This window comes from Dreissena polymorpha, chromosome 8, assembly GCF_020536995.1.
Source record: "Dreissena polymorpha isolate Duluth1 chromosome 8, UMN_Dpol_1.0, whole genome shotgun sequence".
Classification (NCBI taxonomy): domain Eukaryota; kingdom Metazoa; phylum Mollusca; class Bivalvia; order Myida; family Dreissenidae; genus Dreissena; species Dreissena polymorpha.
In genome coordinates this window covers 35,267,248-35,289,455 of record NC_068362.1, presented here as the reverse complement: position 1 = coordinate 35,289,455, position 22,208 = coordinate 35,267,248, and the positions used below count along the sequence as shown (strand labels likewise).

Below are 22,208 nucleotides of genomic sequence, written 5' to 3'. Positions count from 1 at the left end.
TAACTACTATAAGAGCTGTACAGAGCACACGGCAAGTGTTCATTTCAGATACGTTTATTTACCGAGGTTTTGGAAACCAGAACCACAAACATAGACTAGAGGTTTAGGTGTTCGTGTCTATATCGACGCTTCCTTGGAATTATATGTCTCGAAACAGTTTCTATACGTAATTTCAGATAAACGTAATAGCTGCACTTGCTGAAACTGTTGGTCTTGATTTAAGAAAAAGTAATTTGCATAATTGACTAGAATAAAAACAGACCTTAAAAATCAAATAATGCCATAAACGTTGAAAAAATGTCGTCATTAATAAGAGTGTGGCAGTTTTATTCCGGAGGTGCTGTAATGAAGCGGCGTTAACTCATCAGCTTTTGTTTCGATAATGCTTGTCTGTAAGTGGGATGCAAACCAATTTAACGACGACTTTTTAAAAGGAAATTTTAATTGAAAATGTTGAAATAGAATGGAAAATGCGGTTAAGTAAACAAGCAAGATATCATGTATTGAAATCAATTTCTAAACTTTAGATGAAAAATATTCTTCAAGCAAGGATAACAGCAACATATAAATGACACTTGCAAATACACGTATAAAAGAAACAAATGTAAAACACTAGATGGTACAACTTGTACACATGTTTCCAGCTTACCATGACGCCTGTCATTTAGTCCCAAAATGTTTATTCAAGATAAAAATCTTAAATAAAAAGTAAAAAGTCATGCCAAGTTTGTTCGGTACAGATTCATTGCGGCACATTCTCGGGAGCTCTATCGGCTGTTTTAACGCTCGTACTGCTTTCCGATTGAACCCATTAGTTCCTGTACCCATTGGCTACCCATTTTATCCATTAGTTGTACGGCCTGAGAGACGGCAAAGGTAAATCCCTCAAAATCAGCACGGTTGAATTTCCCCTTGTGGTATTCTGACCCACAATTCCATCCCCAGCGGCTTAGGTCACCTGTAGTATGATACTGTGCTCAACATTCGAAGTATATCAATATATATCTGATATAGTTTTTATTCATATATATAGGAAAATGCCAAAATAACAACAAGCAGAAACATATGTTTTAATTTTTGTCGAAGTTGTTTACCTCGATGTTGATCGCCTTTGCTTCCACATTTGATAATCCCTCGCTGGGAAAGATACACAGAGTGGTCATCCTTCGCGCAGCGCCATTTTAACGGCTTTCTGAAGCATTTTCCATAGATTTTCGTAATTTCAAACATATTTGTTTTTATATGATTGAAGCTATGTTTACTGATTACACCACTAATGTATATAACGCTATCGAACTATGAACATATAACTTGGAAATATTGTTTTAAGCCAATAATACACAGAAACATTCCCCAATTTCGAAACTCATTTGAATTTACAATTTAGAATTAAGGCCCCACTTTCGGATGGTATGGACTATATTGTTTTTCCGTCCGTCCGTCGAATGTTGCGTGTCGTGCATAAATAAAGAAGTATTGCTGTAAGATTGAAATAAAAACTTTTAAACACATATTTACGAGCTTGTCAAATAACGTCCTGGGGTATTTTGGTTCACTTGTTTTGAAATAAGTGCAGTTATGAAAAAAAAGTTGAAATGTGAATCCATGCCCTACAGTAATAATTTAAAATGTCTTAATTCCAGTAAAACATACTACATATCATTTTTATTTAGAATAAACTGGCAATAATACATTTAAACGAACACAAAACAACCTCAATACGTATTTTAAATAGTAAAAATAAGATTTTCCTTTGAGATACAAATAATAGAATGGGTTTGTGTATCATCTTCTATGTCGACATTTAAACGTCAGACTTTTACTATTTTGGTATGGCGTTTATTTGCAATCATCTTAAAGGGCGATGTGGAGAGCAAATAAAACTAGAAGAATGTAAATCTATGTTACTATTTAAATGCCAATAAATTTTGTTTTGCGTATGTATTTGACATGTCCAGTGAAACATTTATACACATGAATGCGCTCAATGATTCCCCGAAGCAGTTAGGACAATATGCCTTCCGGGTTGAAGCTGTAGTATTAATAGCTCTACTGCGTAGTTAGAAAACTATCCGGGATATTGGTTAGCCCAGTGTTAGCAATAGGCATGTTCATTTAATCGTACAACTTCTTCTAAAAAAATAAAATGCTAATAAAGCTAATGATAGTTTCTAATGGTTAATCTTGGCTGCGGTTTGTAATCACTTTGCACCTCAAATACGTATTCAAACGTTCAATGTATATATGTATAATACTATGTATACAAGTCCTTTGGAAGGTTTTTATGTGCATTTCCAGCGTATCAAAAGAGAACATGAACAAAACAAACGTCAACCGAAAAAAACTCACTTTGAAGTACAATGCTTCGAAGGGCATTTGAACTCCTTCAGTTTCACCCAAACATTTTTGCTCATCTTCGTAATATAACGCAATCTAAAATAAAACGTATGCATGAACATGCTAGGTGTTAATAAATATTTATTTATTTATTCATCTATTTTTTATGTTTCAACTAATTTGTTTATTTGTTTCTTTGTGCGTTAGATCGTTCGTTCGTTCATTGAGTAATTCATTCATTCATTTGATGATAATGATGATGATGATGATGTTGATAGTGGTGGTTATGATGATGAGGACGATGATGATTATTATTATGGTGGTGGTGGTGATGATGATGATGATGATAATGATGATGATGATGATGACGACGACAATGGTGATGATGATGATGATGATGATGATGATGACGATGATGATAATGATAATGATGATGATGATGATGATGATGATGATGATGATGATGATGATGATGATGATGATGATGATGATGATGATGATGATGATGATGATGATGATGATGATGATGATGATGATGATGATGATGATGATGATGATGATGATCATGATCATGATCATGATGATTATGATGATGAAGAAAATGATGATGATGATGACGACGACGACGACGACAATGATGATAGTGCTGCTGCTGATGATGATAATGATGATGATGATGATGATGATGATGATGGTTAATAATAATAAGAATGATCATACTAAAAGTAATAATAATTATAACAATAATAATAATAATAATAATAAAAATAATAATAATAATAATAATAATAATATTATTATTATTATTATCATTAAAGTTTTTTTTAAAGTACAAACTCACCTGAAAGAGGGCCTTACCGACTGCCACTATGAACCGTTTTTGTTTGTTTTCCTTGTACACAAAGAAGCTTTACTAATAGGTCTTCATTTTTCATTTCCTGTTATTTGTTAAAGGGGCATTTTCACAGATTTTTGGCATGTATTGAAGTTTGTCATGAAATGCTTTATATTGATAAATTTAAACATTGGATCTTAAAAGCTCCAGTAAAAAAAAAAATTAAAGAAAGAAAAAAAGTAAATCTCAACTGGGCTCAAACCACTGACCCCTGGAGTAAAAGTCTATCGCTTAGACCACTCGGCCATCCGTGCTCATACAATGAGCGATGTATTTTGTACTATTTATAAGCAATCCTTGTAGTATCACAAAACATAACGACAACAACAGAACTCTCCAAATTTTTCAACCGTTTCGCGTTGCAACGCTCTATAATGTTCAGGTTTTTCATTCGTCAAAAGATGAATATAACGGATATTTTAGAGCATCGTTAATGTTCAGTATTACTGTTTCCTCACAAATATCATAACTACAACGAAAGTTTGCGAATCTGAAACATTTTTTTTTTAATTTTGTCAATTTACCAGAACGTGAAAAGGCCCCTTTAAACTACAATTGGTAAATAATAAAATTTCGTCTAACGAAAAAAATTAAACCGTCAAAATTCCGGTTTCGATTTTGTCAGATTCTTTAAAAAAAACGGCCTCCAGTTTGTATGTTGTTATCGTTCACTGACCTCAACTATTTAAAAAATGTTGCATATTTGATTGATCTAAATTCAATTTGCATTTTAACGATTAGTCGTTTGGTCGTCTTTGTGTCTTCTAAAGGGGAAATCTTTATTCAATTTCGCTTGTAATTTAATTTTATGTAAGTGCAAAGACTCTATTTAAAGAGGTGAACTTTTGCTCCATTTATTGGATGTAAGTAAATTAAGTATCTGTATGCAATTAATATACAGACAGGGCCAGTGACGTGCAAGATCACTGTTATACATCTTCACATAAAAACGATACAATAATGCTCGTAAATTCTGTTCAGATGACTAGTTTGTACACGTTGCAGGTGACACTTTTAGTTTACGTTCCCACCACGGGGTGAGGAACATGTGATTAACACCTGTATAAATCGAGACATGGTAAGGTCGCAGTTACCCCAACTGCTTTTTATCCATTCCATCTAATGTAATTTAGATTCTCTAGTTTCAAACCCCCATCTTAAATTATAATGTCCATGTTCTTGCCAACTTGAATGTAGTTATCGGCCTCACTAAATTGTGTCTGCTATTGTATTTTCCAATCTGTTAGTTAATGCAAATAGGTCTTAAACTGTAAGTGTGATTGAATTTTAATCGATAAATGCGTGCAAGAATAAGTTATTGAAGCAAACATTAAATACAAATAACTAATGTTAAATTATTTCTTGCATATATGAATACGGCAGCTAACATCACCCATGCTGCATTTTCAATTGAATATATGCATATCTATATGTTTATGATGAGCAATAAGACCTGGTACAATTATTGTTCTTTCATCGTGTATCCGGTCGTATGCTTCCTACTGTCTTCTTTTGTAGTACTTGCACTGACAGGCTATACCATCCACTTTCTTGTAGGCCTGCCATTTGTTCCCTGTAATGCATGCTCATCATCTTCAGAGTTTTTTTTCCGTAGCTGTCTAACCAACTGTCTGACCTTTACTGGAATGTATCAGCAGCAAATAAAACATGCATTATGTTCAGCCAGTAGGAGAAATTTCTCCCCAGTTGACCCACATGAATAAATATTTTATTCAATTTTTAAGGAAGCAAGATTTCCAACCACCTACATAAATTGCTCCTTCTATTGCATAAATTGTAATTGTATTCATGTCCTTGGTAGGCTCATATGTCAGAAATTTAAGGAACATATTGACCATATGAGTACGCTTTTAAATAAAAATGCATTCGTACGTAAACATGTATCGTACCATTTTCATACATATTCATTAGTGATATTTTTACACATTTTCTTATTTGAGTCCTGGGACTCGATAACTTGCAAATCTATGAGTCCCCGAATTGAAAGAAAGAGTCCAAGTATTTAACGATATTATGTTTTGAGAAATGTCAATGCATTTTTGGGACTCACATAATTTGAAACTTTGCATCCCCAGAGGTTTTTGTGAGTCCAGGATGCAGGACTCACAGGTAAAAAAAATCACTGATTCATAATTATTGATACATAACATAGGTCTATATTTGATATGGTAATTATGTTAAGTTACACCAGTGCACCAGTCTAATGTATACACTCTCCCATCCATTAATCTGAACCATAAAGCGTTGATTAAATTAAGTGTAAATGGGGACATGTATATTTTTGTGAGAGTCATGTTGAACATTAGAATTTATTAATAAATCATCTGAATATTTTCCTATATTCACACATGCACAGCAAGAGGAGACTAACGATTTATTAAAAATTACTTTTAGGCTAAAAATAATGCATACGTTTAAATGGACTACAGTAAGTTTTCGTATTTTTGAAAATAAGCGGATATTTCTCTGATAAAAACGTGTTTGTACTAATAGTCATGAAATGCAAGGTCAATATGACGCTAACAATATCATATTGCAGGTTGTTCTTTTGTCTGATTTATATGCGTAGTAACAAAAACTACATGTGTAATTTCTCCATAAATACTTATTGTCAAGCGTTATTTCTTAAAAAGGATATGTCTTTAAACAACTTCCTGTTCCGTTAACTAGAGTATCATTGTGGATCATGTGCTGTGCAGATACGCCTATACATTAAATTACCTCGTGTTCATGGTGATGTAATCTCGAGGCAACCAGTGTTTATTTAATTTTATAAATTGAAAACGACAAAAGTGTAAATGCTTATATCGTTTTCAGCTGTCCACACAGCGGTTATTCAAGATGATGTCAAAAAAGAGGCAAGACTGTGCAATTTGTTGGAAGATCTACATCATGCAATTGTCCCCATATGCTTTAGGCCACATTAATTGATCAGATATTCGTTGGATTTGATATTCCTTATATTCGAAACGTTCAGATTGCATCCTAATGGTCCTTTTGAAGAAGAAAAATTGTTGCTTTATCTTTTTATTTTGATTAAACCTACACAATTTACGACAAAGACAGTTTATTTTTCAGTACAAATTAAATAGTACAACGTGAAGTCAATTTTAAATCTGATATTGTATTCAAGAAATGCAAAAAATACATTGACTAGTTTCCTTTTTCCGCGCAATGCGCTCGCCTCTGATTCAACCGAATATGGAATACCGATATTTGTCTTTGTAACTTAATTTCGCCCGCTCCAAAGCATGGAAGCAAAATTCCGTCAAACACATGACAAATGTTTGTATGGCCTAACTGGCAATTGACACACAATGGCTAAAAAGGTTTTTTTTTTTTTAATTTGAAAACATGATATAATGATTGTGAAAAAAGATAAATCTCAAACTCGAGGCAAATACGGATAAAGTGAAACGGAAGCTGCACCAGCAGGATAGAAAACCCTTATCCAATGAAGCAAATGCCGAACAATGAGACAATAGCATGTTATCGTTTACATTGGGCGTTTCCGAGCGTTGTCCTTTAATCAAAGTAAATCGAAATTACGCAGCACAATGTGACAGGTCTCGTTCAATTAGCCTTGTTACAAGATCTAAGTGGGCTCTTTTTTGAAACAAGGACATATTTTAATATAAGTGTTGCCGTATTATACACATAGAGTACCATTTATGTTTTTCCGTCTCCAAATGCCCAGGCATTTATGGAAATAAAATTGAATTGCGAAACTTTCAAATTTGTATAGGGATGAGTTTTAGACCAAAATCATACTAAGAGGTCAAAAGGTGAAAAGAGAATTGAATTGTCAAAATACTAGCACAAATGTGAAACAAATTACCCGGCCGTCTAAATATTAATATTCGCGTTTTGACATGACGAAGAGGCAATAATTGAAGTACGCAACTCCAAAATGTCTTATCAATTTTATTTAAGATTGTTTAGATATGCAAATGTGTACATTTATGGTCAATTCTTTGAAGTAACGTAACAGACAAAAAAGCAAACCTAATACATGTTCGCCAAACCTGCAAAATGCTCAATTGACATTTTTAATTCAGACACAAAATATGACATAATATATTTTACACATTTTCCAACGGTTGGAAGCACATATGTGAAGTGTGCATGTCATAATCACAAGTAAAAGACGCACTATTTCACGTAGATATGGTTTAGTATGCATAATCTTCAAAGATATATCATATGTATATCTTAACGAATAAGTTGTACGTTTGGTTAAGATTGAAATACCAACTAACGTTTCTATTACACAAATGATCAGTTAAGGTGGCAGCAAAGAGCGTAGTTACTAATTGCCTACAAATCCTTTGTGTCTATTTGTTTTGCCGGATAAAAAGGCCACTAACTAAGATACACATGGTCCAATAGAACTTGTATACATGTTTTATGGTTATACATACTGTAAACATGTTTTTGCAAGATTTTATATTGAATGAAACATGTTTATTGCATCCGAACACACAATTCTTAAAATTTTTCGGACGAGGAATAATGCTAAAGGTGTAATGTTTCTTAATCATGTATCCACCAAATTAACCAACACCACTGGTTGTGCATATGGCCTTTATCTTTCATTTTTATTGAATGTTTACCCTAACATGCTGTCTCGGCTTTCACAATAGACGTAAAGCCAAATTGCAGTGAATTTTCTACTATTCCACGTAACAAAACTAGCAAGTTTTCTCTGTGGGGCAATTACTATATGAGAGAATCCCGGTTCATACGATATAAATCAAACCTACTAAATGTAAATGCTACTGCTCAATCACTGAATGCGTGAATTTGCTTAAATTATGTATGGTCTCAAATCGTTAAAAGCAATAAGCATTCCGTACATTGCAAGCAAATGCCAAAGAGTGACTCATATTAGCCCATACCTACTTATTTTAACTCTTTTACTACGTAATATTATTAGTCGAGTTCCAAGTAAACAAACATCCAGCATAGAATTAACCAGGATGGTTAATAGTCATGCGCCGTCTTCCAACTAATGGGATTGTATTTGCCATTCTTTATTGCTTACTATTTACTTCCCGTATTCGTTATTTTTGAAAAATCTAGAAACACCTTCCTGTTTTGTTGTTCGATTTGTTTGACGCGTTGTTTTGACCCGCACCTAGATTGATATTACCTGACACAAACGATAACCTGTCATCAAAAATGGAAGTTGACAATGTTAACATTTACAACTGTTCGGTTTCATTATGCGAATGTGGGGTTTCACTTTCTTTGCAAATGCAACTGAAATATAAACAAAGTGATTTAGGATTTAGACGAGAAGAATTGCATGATTGAAAGACGTTTTTAGAGTCAGTTATCAAAATAGAATTAAAACACGTTATATTAAAACTGTAGTCTAGGTAAAAAGTACTTTAAAAGTAATATTCATAACGATACGGATACTGCAAACATGCGACGAATGATAAGGTGTCAGTAAATGAATTGCTTACATTTGTTGTACAAAAATTGTGCGTGTTTTCACGTTTAATTTTAAGTATTATCGTATCGTTATGCGATACTTCTCTTTTACTTGAAAGAGCAGTTCACTTGGAAGGAAGATTATAGTCATTAAAACAAAACTTATACCATCCCTTTAATGGTTTTCATTTTTCAAATTTCAAATAGTAAGCATCCTCGCGACGGAGAAGAAATTAAAAACACTAGCAAACGATTTTGTAGCTCGATAATATACCACTGGGTTTGCAATACCACTACCCTTTTGAATCCGCTAAGTCATTTACAAAGAAGTGGAAATAGGTAAAAACATACTGTTGATTTTGGCTTAAGTAACTGAAAGACCTACTTGACTTGTTCTTTATTTGACACCAAATGCAGTGTTCTATATCCCTATACACTGGCACGCCGTTGTGTTTACAGTGCAGAACCTGTACCAGTATTGGCAGTATACGAAACATAAGCCAGATTAAGAAAAATAAAGTTTTAAGATACAGGTACTTTACTAAAAATTGAATAATTTCTCTATGTGGAAAAACATGATGGGACCAGAACTGTCGTTTAATTAGCGTCTAAATCTAAATCTGATTGAAGTGAACAATACCAAAACAAAGAATAAATCAGTAAATATTTCACGTCATGGGAGTTAAATAATTTGATTAAGGTTAACATTATCATAATAGATGCATTATTTCAGCCAAGCTTCTAAACCTCGTGTTATAAATATTTAGAAATTGCATATTAGTTAATTTTGTTTAGATAAATATTTTATACAATCGAATGCCAAATATCAATTTTCTCCATTATATATAATAATTGATACATGTATATGCTTTTTCTTGATAATTAAATTGTGCAGTTTTGCAAATAATAATAATAATAACATATATTGGCAGCTCAGTCTTATGTTTGTAAGTTTTAATATGTCACGAATCAGTAATTGAATTTTTTATTCACGCATTATTTTCTTTTTCCCAAATGCTTTGCATAGTACTTCCAATTACTATGTTGACCTATTTTCAACTTATCAGGGAGTTGCAAGTGTTTGCATGCCTGCTTGAATAAACCAGGATGTTGATTTGTCATGAGATGTCTTCCAACAAATCAGTGGGTATTTCCAATGTTTTCTTACTTACTTTCGATTTACCTTTCGTAAACGACTTTTTGGAAAAAAATCGGAAACAAATTCTTGTTCTTTTTTGTACAATGTATTGCTGAATGTAGCGGATTGCATTGCATGCAAATTTTCAATCCATGTCCTTAATTGGTTCGTTTGTCTTGAGAGAAAGATGTATTCTCGTGGGAAAGGACGTGATCATAAAAATATAAACAATGACACTGAAGTTGGGTCCGTGTATCAGTTTTTATCACGATCAGTTTTAATCATGATAGCAACTCTATTGATTTCAAGGCATGAATAGACTCCTTTTATGCATTTTTAGAAGTTTATAGTGTGTTTTGGTCGTCATTCAAACCATCCTTTTTTTACGCGATTAATGCATTTGCAGTGTGTTTGCTTAGTTAAATGGTCTTAAGAAGTCCAATTTTGAGATTTGAAGTACAGTCATATGCTTTGTTTCTTTGCAGTCACCCAAGCATAAACAATCGATAGTCAAAAATATATACACTTCAACGTTGGTTTTTATATAGAGAAAAGCGAAAAGTAGAAAGTATAAATTGTAAAATTCCTTTATTGTTTTGTTAAAGTTGCATTGGGCAATTTCAATTATATCTCGATAAATCTTAAATAAAATTTGTGAACTTTTTATGTTATATTCATGTGCGGTTATTTGGCGGTTGTTTTTTCCATGCCAACGGTAATTTGATACTTTAGGCGTTTTGATAAAAAACAACAAGTTGGCAGTGGTAATTTCATAACTGTTTGCGTAAGAAGTTAAATAATAATCTTACTTAAGATTTTTTCTCTGATGTGTATGTGTGCATGACGTATTTTGTAGGTCCTGTATTATTATTGGTGTGATCGGTACACAGGAGGGAAATGTTAGATTATTCCTTTCTCGTTTGTTGAGCTTAATTTCATGAATATTGCTTTTTAACATAATGTATATATTGTTTGATATTGTTTGATATTACATATCCCTCATCATTAACCGGCTATATTTATTTATGTGTAATGTATTGGTTGGAGGCATGGGCATATTGACTGTTCGTGAATTAATAACTGTCTTTTTGCATACGCATGTTGTGGTTCATAATTACGAGTGTCAATTACGAGTAAAATTTCATGCTCGTTTCGCATACAATTATAGCTTTTCATTGGCTTGATCTTCGCAATTTTCTAGTCGTATCGGTAAAATGGAATACAATGGCATGCTGTAAATTAAAAATGTAAATCACTGTTAAAACGTCCTATAATTAATATGAAAACGCAACACGTTAAATTCCCTGACCAAACGCACCTGATGTTCTTTGACGGATTGTTCATACTCCAAGAATATACTATTACATTAATAAGGATAGTTATGGGTCTTTCCAACAAACCGATTCATATTTGTAATACATTCGAAAACGTTATTTTCTGTTCTTTTTTTTTAAACAAAATCGTCAAAACTGGCTTCCTGTTCTAATAATATTTGCACTTTATTCAAGATTGTTGTGATTCCACTTTAACATTTGTTAGAAGTTTGTCTCCCCGCCAATCAACCACTCTAACATATTCCTTCTTTTGTTCTCGTTGTTAATGATTAAAATACTCATTATCAAAGATCGCTATTATGGTTTTCAAAAGCAAATGAATTGTTATTATGCTCATGCTATTTATTTTCATATTATATATATATATATATATATATATTATCAGATTTTGTTTTTCTTAGAGTATATTCCCCAAAAAGTTGAATAGCATTTTCTTGTTTCTATAAAGTTTCGAAGATTTTCGTACAATCGACCGATGATGGTATTGTGAACACAGCCTTCGATGTATAATATCGTGTAGCTATCCCAGAATGAGACGGACTCGAAATATAGTACTTAAAATATTACAATAGTTTTTACTAAATCTCAACACTATTCAGATCCAGTAAATTGCTAACAGAGGTTATCGTTGTGGAAATTTGCTATACCAAAATCTAGGCTAACATCATCTGTTACATATAAATTTATATTTGAAATAAAAAAGAAACATAAGTTGATGGCTTTACTTGAAAACAGTTGGATAACGGTGTACTCAACTGACTATAGGCAAACACAGCTTATGCATGCCTCGACTTTCCTATGCAAGTATAATTATCGTCCGATAACAATCTGGTTTCAATAAAAGGAAACCACAACTTCTCAGTGTAGAAACATGTGATATACATTAAACCTTAGCATTTCGGGCGTGTTTCATTGAGTATGCAGACAATTAGCTTTATATTTCAAACACATACCATAATGTAAAACGTGAAATGCAAACCCACGATTGGTAACGACAGTCTTGGAAACACAAGCTTCTTGAAAAAGCTGCGGGAAAAAATCGTGCCATAAACAGGAAAGTTCACCCGGTTCGATACTGGATAAACTTTTTTTTAACCATATATTGTGTTTTGTTTACTATGCAATAAAACATACATTTTTTAGTGTGTTATATAGTTTGACAAATACGCGATTCTTTGTTATTTTATGGCATGCCGAGTAAAATGTCAAGAAATGTCATTTGGGGCAATATTTAGATTTTATTCAAAGGCAATTTACAAAATACTATTCAAAAGTGTACATATATTAAACTACCCAATACAGTGTCGCTGAGTATATATCAAGAGTATTATTTTAATAAAATAAAAAAAATTGGAGCAAAGGACAACAATAAAGTATTATTAGCAAAAGATATTCACAAATAAAATAACAATACGAACAATAAGCATGCCCAAATCCCATCATTAACGCCTTTTCAGATAGTTTGTAAAACAATCCATGTATATCGATTTAATGTGTAAATGTTTAAAGAATACTTCAAGGGCTAGCGAAATTATAATTCATTATATTTGTTTACATTTCCAGTAACATACTCTAATGTCCATGATGTTTTATCATACAGTGAACGTTATGTTAAAAACAATATTTTGTAAAACATTATTACATAGTTTATAATAATAATTTATCTACGAAGTGGATACATTGTTTTTCTTTCTCAGAATGTTGTGTCCTATGTGTCTATGAAGGTTATATATAAATGTATTTTGTGTTGAAAAGAAGAACAACACATAACATTATATGCATGTATTAGATTATTTAGCGTATCGGATAATTCACCAATATACGAAATACTTCTGCCATTTGAAAATGTGTCAATTATACCTTAAACTTACTAATGGATTCATTTAGTTAAGTAATGGCACAAATGAAATGTAAATCTTGAAGATTATCTTAGTTCGCTGGTTGTCTGTGGCCCATCGGCCCCGAATTCCTCCAGATCATCGTCAAGAACCTCTACAAGTTCAGGCATGATTTGCGACATTCGAGTTGCACCTGTAACAATTTAATAAATATTTCTACATATGTAGGTGTATATAATTTGGCTTTTTCATTGGCAATATATTTTATTTGTGGAGAAATGTGTTTAAACTCTGTACATGTGCTCATCTAGCTTCTGTTTATATAATTTAAGACCAAAGTGTAAGCTCTGCTGTAAAAGCAAAGATAATTATATACTGTGTTTATATCTTCGTTAAAAACGTTTGTCATTTAGGAATATAAACAATTTTCTCCATAACGTTTTATACAAAGCACAGGTTAAAGAACAAATACAACACCAAAAGTAATAAAATGTTGGCCAACGCCTGAATTCAAAAAAAGAAAATCGTTACCCAATCGAAGGGCATCGTCCTGCTCAGAACGGCGTGTTTGTGGGCTAACCGCCTTCTTCGTGTCATCTGTTTTGAATTGCTTGTCAATCTCCGATGCATCGTGTTTCCCTTTCAGGATATGCTGAAAATTGTCCCTGATGGTCTCGGGGGAGACGGGATCCCTGTCATGAAACAACGATGGAGTCAAAAGTGCTTAAAAGGACAAATCATAATATGTGTTCATTTTTTTGTACGTTCCAGATAATGTAATTGTCAATACACTCAATTAAAAAATCTCAGCAATTTCTTAACTTTGATTGTTTCGAAAACAAAATAAATAAAGGAATGTTCTGAAAGGCTATATATACATTTAACAAACCTCTTATTATCCGAAACACAATTATCATATTATTTTTTGTTCAAAGTTCAGTGCTGCTTTGCATTCCTACGTTAATCAATGTGCATCCTACCTGAGTCTATCAAGAATTTCATGTTTAGTCTTCCCCTTCACCAGAACTTCGTAAAGTTGACAGATGTATTTGTCAGTGTCACAGACTTCCATATTATGTTCTGCCCGAACAGCCGCCCAGTGAATCGTCTTCTTTCTCAGTTCCTTGCTGACACTCGCGCTTACATCCTTTGGACATGCTCTTTGCTGAGTTTCAAACAACAGCAGCTGCGTCTGAACAATGCTTTGAACCTATTAATGAAGAAGAAACATGTGGTACTACGTAATTTTAGGGATGACAAAATTATTGACATATTCGAATATTCGATTGAATGAGCTTCAATTTATTTAAATTTGTTTACTTATAACGAAACCATGCTTAATTAAGTACTTACTTAAAAAAATGAGTTTCTTGTAGGGCATAATGTTAAATTAGCGAATATTCGAATACATATTTTGGTATTCGACGCCATTCCAAGTATTTTAACATCAAGGTTTCTCTCAAAATCAAGATTATCGAATGTGCAAAGAAACTTAGAGTTTTCTCAAAGAATAAAAACATGCGATCCTTGATTTGGAATTGTTCGTTATTATTTTATTAAAGTGCAAACCACTTACATCTTCGACTGTTTTTCGGGACTGGTCAGGTAATTCTATTTTCGATCTTTCAGCATTCATCTTTTGCGTCCTTGCCTCGTACTCTTCCAGTATGGATACAACATTTCCGTATACACCATATAACATCTGCTTGCTCGCTGTAAAATGTGTGTATAAGATGTTAATAACTTTGTCTCTTATATATGAATAGACGTTCAAAACAGCACTGTAAAATATAAATAATAGCAATAAATTAATAAATACTAAAGTCCACGACACGAAATTAGCGGTATTTGTTGGGAAATGCGATGCAGATGAGACGTAAGCTGATCAAAATTATAATGGCCATAACCATGGCAATGACGATGCTGGTGATAATGATGATACTGTAGCTGGTATTGAGGATGGTAATGCGTAGTTGTTATTTGTGATGCCATTAATATACTGTACTATTATTTGTTAAGTCAAACTTGCAAAATACCAACCTTCTGCGGCCCGCTGCATCTGTTTCATCGCCATGCTTTGCTGTCCTTGGTTGGTAAACAGGCCATGAGGGTCATTGTCGCCAGGGTGGCCATGCTGTCCGTGTTGGTGATGGTTACCATGGTGACAATGATGACCATGGTGGTCATGGTCACGATGGTCTGGTTGAACCGGATCAAACTCGTTTAAAATTGCTCGGTCAATATAACTTTTTTGTTCTGTTCTAGTAGGCTGTCCAGTATTTTGCGGATTAGAATTACTTCCAACATTCTTATCATTTTGTTGAGCAATTTGCCTATTATTTGACAGATTAGGGCCCTCTTGACAGACTGTATCAGTTTCCATAGGTTTTTCGCCTTCCTCTTCTTGTCCATGCTGGGAAATATTATCTCCATTGATCCTTCCTCGACCATAAAGGGTCAGTTCCGAAGTGTTCGCTTTTCTAAATTACATTTTAAAATTAGATTTATTTATTTGGGCAAAAAAGTATTTTCACATTTTAAACTATCACATTCACATATCAATGGACAACATAAACAATATCAACAATGAAGCGTACAAATGGTACTAAAACATGTTATTCAAATGTATAAGATGTTTGACATGAATTTAACAAATACTTATAATAATAATAATAATAATAATAATAATAATAATAATAATAATAATAATAATAATACCTGTTCATGATGCTGGCGTGTTAGTTTCGCAAACACTACTAAGAAGGTTCGAGCAGACAGAGGCTATGCTTTGATGTTTATGTAACAAACTTCCTGTTCTTGGATTGATAGCTTTACGAGAATATTTATTATCGCAAAACCCTCGCACATCTTCCTGTTCCAAAGAAACAAATCGAATACTAATGTAAGCTTTATTTTCCATGTAACAACATGACATTTTCTTGATATTACTTCCTCTTCTGCATACGAACACGTCATTCCAAAGATAAATTGTCCACAGGAAAGTAAATTGGAAATAAAACGAAACGGCAAGTACAAGAGTATCATGTCCATCTACTTCATTTGTTTGTCACAGTCAAATACGTGACAAACGCAAAACATGTAACATGCATTACCAAATTTAAATTAATTAGCAGCAAATGCATAATCTTAAATACGGTGATATATTTCAAAATGTGATCACATTTCCCATTATATATATATATATATATATATATATATATATATATATATATATATATATATATATATATATATATATATATATATATATATATATATATATATATATATATATATATATATATACAGGCATTTCCCCAGGATTTTGGTCAAGCACAGCGGCAAGACATGGCGGAATGGGGGTTGATTCAAAAGGAAGCCCATTGACCTTTCTTTTTTCTCTACATTTTCTTAATCACAAAACACAATACTTAGGAGTTATTTAACCACTTTTTTCTACATGTTCCTATATAAAATACACACTAATTTGGAGCTATGAAAGCATTAAAAATTATTTTATTGTTTATTTATTTTTCTCAATTTATTATATTAAAGTCATATTTTATATTATAAAATAACTAAGTCCACTGCCTCATTGTCTGGTCCTTCAATGTTTACCATCACCAGAGCATTGAGGACAGCACACTTCAGGCGAGCAGAATTTTCTGTGTTTACGCCCTTTAATTGTGCTTAAGCCTACTCGCAGTCTGAAATACAAACAAAATGTAAAATTATTCTGAAATTTGAATGTTTAATCTCATTTACTTAACACTACGAGATGCTTAAGCAAAAAATCATTTTTCGTTTGTTATTACGTATATTATTGACAGTCTAGTCAATTACCCAAGGAGTAGTACTAACTTCTGAACGCACTGATCTGCACATGTGAAGAATACACAAAGAGCACAATAAACCTACAAAAGGGTGGATTATTTTTTCAAACAACTGTTTTATTTTAAAGTCTAGTATATGTTTATAAAGCTACATTAAGATATGCTTTTGTATTTAAATGTTATCATCTGTAGTGTCTAGTATTTGAGTCAACACACTATCTGTCGGTTTTTAATAATTATTCACGGGCGATTTCAGTTTGCGTTGATTGCACTACAAACTTAATAAAAAAGTTTAGTTAAGTAAAGATATTCTTACCTCCTTTTACTTCTGTTACCCATGGACAACATTGGACAATATTGCTGCCACTGACTCGCTGTTTGAGACTTTTGGTTCGTGTGTTGGAGGTCTCAGGATCACTAAAACGTTCTTGACACTTTCACTTTTACTTATTTTTCCCTGACAGCGACAATAATTAGAAGTACTGACAAAGAAATGTGCAATTACAGATTTCCCAGACACAGGGACTGGTCGTATTTTCGATCGTATCATTATTTCGTGCATCAAAACTAAAGAAAACTTTGTTGCAGATATTTAGCGTTTTCCGAAAATATTGAATGAGCTATTTGATGTGAATGCATGTTATGTTGGTGCTGTTAATTTAGTCGCGTTTGAGAAAATATTGTGTGAACATTGTAAGTTTGCGGGAGAAATCAAGTGAGACGTTTGACTTCAATTAATTGTAAATATAACTTAAATTACGCTGAAACGTATACCGTGTTTTACTTAAATAATATGATTAACGTGACATGAATCTTCTTATTCACGCTTTGTTTTGTTATACTGCAAGTAATAATAAAACACATGTAACGTTCTGTTATTCAAGTACGCACTACCGCAACAAACAAAGTTGACTGTTTATTTTGTGAATAGTCGTGTACAATTAAAATGGAACAGCAACAAAATCGAGCATACCTTTGATTGCTCTTACGTCACGTGTACCGGTAATAATCGATCATTATAGACCATTATTAGGGGATACACACCATAATTGACCCCTATAAACAACCCATAAGTCGCGCTCGCGTCCTATCAAATCTATTATTATGAACATAAAACTTATAAGAATTGGTCGATGCCAGAATGCAGGCAACATTCGGATCAGAGCTTGAAATGGCTAGTAAACTTTTCAAGCATCGCGACGTCATTTTCTGAAAATCAAGCGCCGCGGCGTAATGGATTTCGAAGTCCAGGCATATATATATATATATTTATATATATATATATATATTTATATATATATATATATATATATATATATATATATATATATATATATATATATATATATATATAAATATATATAAATGTGCTATTAATAATTTGAAAAGACAAACATATACACGTGTTGCCTATTTATTATCGATCGACTTTGCACAATGTTAAAACTATACCGAAAATTAAATGTCAAATAAATTAAGAACATGGCGTGATTATAATGTACGCGTTTGCATTCAGATTCAGTACGAAGATAACATATGGGCAGTTTTGTCTTTGGCGATTGGTTAAAGCCATACTGTGTTTTTATGTGTGACCTCCACCACATCGAAGATGTGGGTGTGTATTGCTTGGCACATGTTGGTCGGTAGAATTGTCCGTCGGTCGGTTAGCCAGTGCACTGTTTCTTTTGCGCACTGTAGTTAAAACAACGTTGTTGTTTTTATATTAAGCAAATTGGTATGAATTATATATGTTGGGGTCAACAGGTCAAAGTTCAGGGTCATATGTTCTTGTTACATTAAATTCGTTTCAGGAAGGTATCTCGAGAACACAGTGACCTATGATCGTGCACATATGTATGATTACTTGTTCGGTAAGGAGTATGTTTCAGGTCAACAGGTGAAAGGTCAACGTCAAACGAATCTTGTTACGTAAAGATCTGTTTCCACACGCTCTCTTTGGATGGGTTGTATTCTTCAATCATAAAACGTTATAAGCCGGATGCTTTGAAGAAAAAGAAAGGCCTATTGATTTTAAAGCGTCAGTTCTAAGTGTAGGACCAAAAGGGCTTGTATTATGAAATTGGTTTCCACAGGACATTTAAAAAAACGCTTTGTTGAAAAATCATCAAACTCGTTTTGCTTTCTTTCGAGGAAATAATGATGAGTATTGATTTTGAGATCAATTAAATACATGTTTTCCTAATACGGGTTTATCACTTGAATATGCACGTAATTGCTGAGTAAATAACTTAAATTAATATAGTCTGAATTACAGAAATAAACGGAAATCAACGCCACAAGTAATACACCCTTTTATTATCATTTTATTTGAATACAAACCATGAAGAGGTTTTATTACATTACCGACAATTGCTGTTCACAAACAGAGGCAACAATACATTAAATGAAAACACAAACCACTACAACCAGGAAAATAGTAGTTAAATCTTTTTATAAAATACAAATGACAGTTCGGCTTCTTAAAGAATAGTTATGCAAAACACACATAAATTCTTCGCGCACGTCACAGATGTTTGACCGTAATTTAACGATTACTTGGTAGATTCCTATATCCTCGAAGGGAACCTTTCAGGTCCGGATTTATCTCTCCGAGCCGTTCGCTTCCTGGAATTAAGCGACATTTGTTTGAATAACGGTTTCATGTAATGCAAGGACAATGAGTAAATAATTAAGCGTTGGTTAACATCGGATGTAAATCAACAGATACGATAATATTGTTTTTTTTTATAACTGTTATTTGATTAAAAAAATGAAACTATTAGTACTATAACTGCATACTAACATTGAGTTAAAATTATAAATGTATTTGTAATGGAAGTTTAAATCTAAACATGCGCCCCAATTACAGGTGTGCTTTGAATTGTCAAATATGAAAATACATATTGTCCTTTGCAATATAAATCTAACATGTGTTGTTAACCTCTTTTGAGACTGTCCACCGGACCCGCCCTGACATTTGGGGCGACAGCCTTGCGGTTCCTGTCATCCCGGAAACTCTGGTCAATGGTCGCCTGATCGTGTTTACCTCGCATCAGATGGGGTATGTTCTCACGCATAACCTCGGTGGTTATGTCCGGCCTAATAATGCAAAATACGAAACACATTTACCTACAAAACATAAAGACATTTATAGTCATTTATACTGACGTATACAAAACTTAATAATACCAAGGATACATTATATTCAACGTTGTAACTTCTATACGCACACCATATCTTTTTGCCAAGTTTTTTCATCGCGTAATTAAACATTAATTTTGTTAAGAATGATATGTATTTATGCAAAGGTGTATAATAAGTGTATAAGCATTGTTTGGCATTGTGTAGTAAATGTGCGCATGCATCTTTTCTCTGTATCGAACCGGTTTTAATTCATTCACATTTAAACTCCCGCGGAATACAAAGATTTAAATAATATTCATATACGCAATACGCATTATTTATTTGCCATTTTTAAGCAAACGCACATAACTGGATCAAACTGGTGTGCTTTGCCGATTGCCATATCTATATTTATCTAACCTTGGCCTTGAGTGAAAGGCATGACTGGTACGCCCTCTTTCAAGAATCTCGTACAGTTGCGCGATGAACTTGTCAGTCTTGCTGTGTGTCTGTCCGTGGCGTACGGCGACCCATTTGATTGTCTTTTGCTTGAGTTCATCTCCGAGCTGATTGCGCACTTCGCTTGGGCATGCTTTAAGTTGATTTTCGAACAACAAAAGCTGCGTCTCGACGATGCTTTCAACCTTGAAAGACACAGAATTATTACATGCTGGAAAATGATCATGTTTGCTAAGCGTGTTTTGATTGCAAATACAATAATTGCAGTAAACAAAACGTCACTTAAACACCTTTGTGTAATACTTTCACCTAAAAACTCTGGCTTTTATGAAAAGAGAACCCTATATTTCGTATATTCAATCATCGTGACATCATCGGGTCTGATTTTTCTACAGTTGGTTCAGACATTCCTATCGTCAAAACATCAAATTGATATATATAAACATCATTTCATTATTCAGACATTTCCTAAAAGCGATGTTTCTCTATTTGAAGTTCAAATTGAGCGCCTCATAACTAAATCAATTACAAGAACAACATTATCAGGGTTTACAGCTTTTAGACGTTAAGCATTTGAATGTACATACGTCGTCTTTGCCCTTTCGTGACTGATCAGGAATATGGATGTCCGATCTTGCAAATCGTTTGCCGGGAGATTCCCGCTGCTCATATTCTTCCAGGATACTAATCACGTTTCCATAGACGCTATACACCATCTGCTTACTGGCTGTAAGAAACAAACAAGGGCCTGATTATCCGTGTGTCTGTTTAAAGAGAGCATGGTGTGCTGAACATTCCTCATTAACTAATTCTAGTTTCGCTTACCTTCCTTTGATCGTTGATCCTGTCGCTGAGCTTGATTTTGCAGTGAGTAGCTACCGCCGCTGTCAAACGATGGGGTTGCATGTCCACTCATGGCACTCCAAACACCACGCGAATCATTGCCATTGTATCTTTAAAGAAAATCGGGCCCCTAGTTCACAATATTTATTTATGAAAATGAAAAAAAAATCTGACAAAACTATTGAATAATAGTATTGTCAAAAATAACTGATGTAGCACTTAAAATTAACATTAACATAAAATGGTTTGCTATGTAGACGCACAAAACAAATCGTTTTCGCTTTGTTTACAATGATTATAATTTTGAATATCGGTCTCTATTCTTGAACACAAGACTTCAAAAATCGATGACTGAACATTAAAATCTATTTCAAACAAAATTTATATCAAAATGTATTATTTTGTTAAAAAATGTATTTTACAAGATACGAATACTTTTTAACTGAAATAATACAAATTAATTTATTTCAATCTTTATATGTAAATCATGTATTAATAATTCGACTTACCGACTCATGATTGTTGACACGAAATGTTATCTTAGTAAATGTATTCAGGATCTTCCAGAGAATATACTATTTTTGTTGCTGTTCAGATCTATACAAACATAAAATAATATTAAAAGCTTAAAATTCAAAAAATTATGTCACCCACCGACATTCTCTTTCTAAGTATGCGTTATATCTAAAACGAAAACAGAACTGCTACAAGTACTTCCTGGATTCGATTAGCACTAAATCGATCACATGCTGCAATACTCAGATTGTGTTGGTATTCCCATACAAGGAAGCATATTAAGGCACTGTAAGAATTAATCAAGAAATTACTATTCCATTTAACCGAATATAACATGCTCTACCGTAATAATATTAACCATTACTTACTAAAAAATCTAAATACTAATAATAGTACTACTACTTCTACAACAACAACAACAACAACGACTAC

At 33.1% G+C, this 22,208-nt stretch overlaps 5 protein-coding genes across 8 annotated transcripts in view; 1 reads left to right on the top strand and 4 right to left on the bottom strand.

Moving 5' to 3' along the window:
• The window catches only part of LOC127841969 (uncharacterized), an 89,295-nt gene that overhangs the window by 51,643 nt on the left and 15,444 nt on the right, over positions 1-22,208 (top strand). The window lies entirely within an intron of this gene.
• Positions 1-22,208, bottom strand: part of LOC127841965 (uncharacterized) — a 91,989-nt gene that overhangs the window by 58,387 nt on the left and 11,394 nt on the right. The gene's annotated exons all lie outside the window — the stretch shown is intronic.
• On the bottom strand, positions 431-3,236 carry LOC127841970 (uncharacterized). Its single transcript, XM_052371181.1, has 4 exons — positions 3,179-3,236; positions 2,350-2,433; positions 1,095-1,192; positions 431-958 (listed from the first exon to the last, which is right to left on the bottom strand). Exons 2-4 carry the CDS (start codon positions 2,412-2,414, stop codon positions 780-782), a joined length of 342 nt encoding a protein of 113 aa, XP_052227141.1. The 5' UTR covers positions 2,415-2,433; positions 3,179-3,236; the 3' UTR covers positions 431-779.
• On the bottom strand, positions 12,425-15,914 carry LOC127841964 (uncharacterized). The gene is made up of 6 exons (XM_052371168.1): positions 15,721-15,914; positions 15,043-15,482; positions 14,579-14,715; positions 13,983-14,212; positions 13,534-13,694; positions 12,425-13,195 (listed from the first exon to the last, which is right to left on the bottom strand). The coding sequence occupies exons 1-6, from the start codon at positions 15,726-15,728 to the stop codon at positions 13,089-13,091; spliced, it is 1,083 nt and encodes a 360-aa protein (XP_052227128.1). The 5' UTR covers positions 15,729-15,914; the 3' UTR covers positions 12,425-13,088.
• LOC127841968 (uncharacterized) lies at positions 19,137-22,008 on the bottom strand. The gene is made up of 6 exons (XM_052371176.1): positions 21,770-22,008; positions 21,243-21,370; positions 21,005-21,144; positions 20,379-20,602; positions 19,777-19,934; positions 19,137-19,460 (listed from the first exon to the last, which is right to left on the bottom strand). Exons 1-6 carry the CDS (start codon positions 21,775-21,777, stop codon positions 19,381-19,383), a joined length of 738 nt encoding a protein of 245 aa, XP_052227136.1. The 5' UTR covers positions 21,778-22,008; the 3' UTR covers positions 19,137-19,380.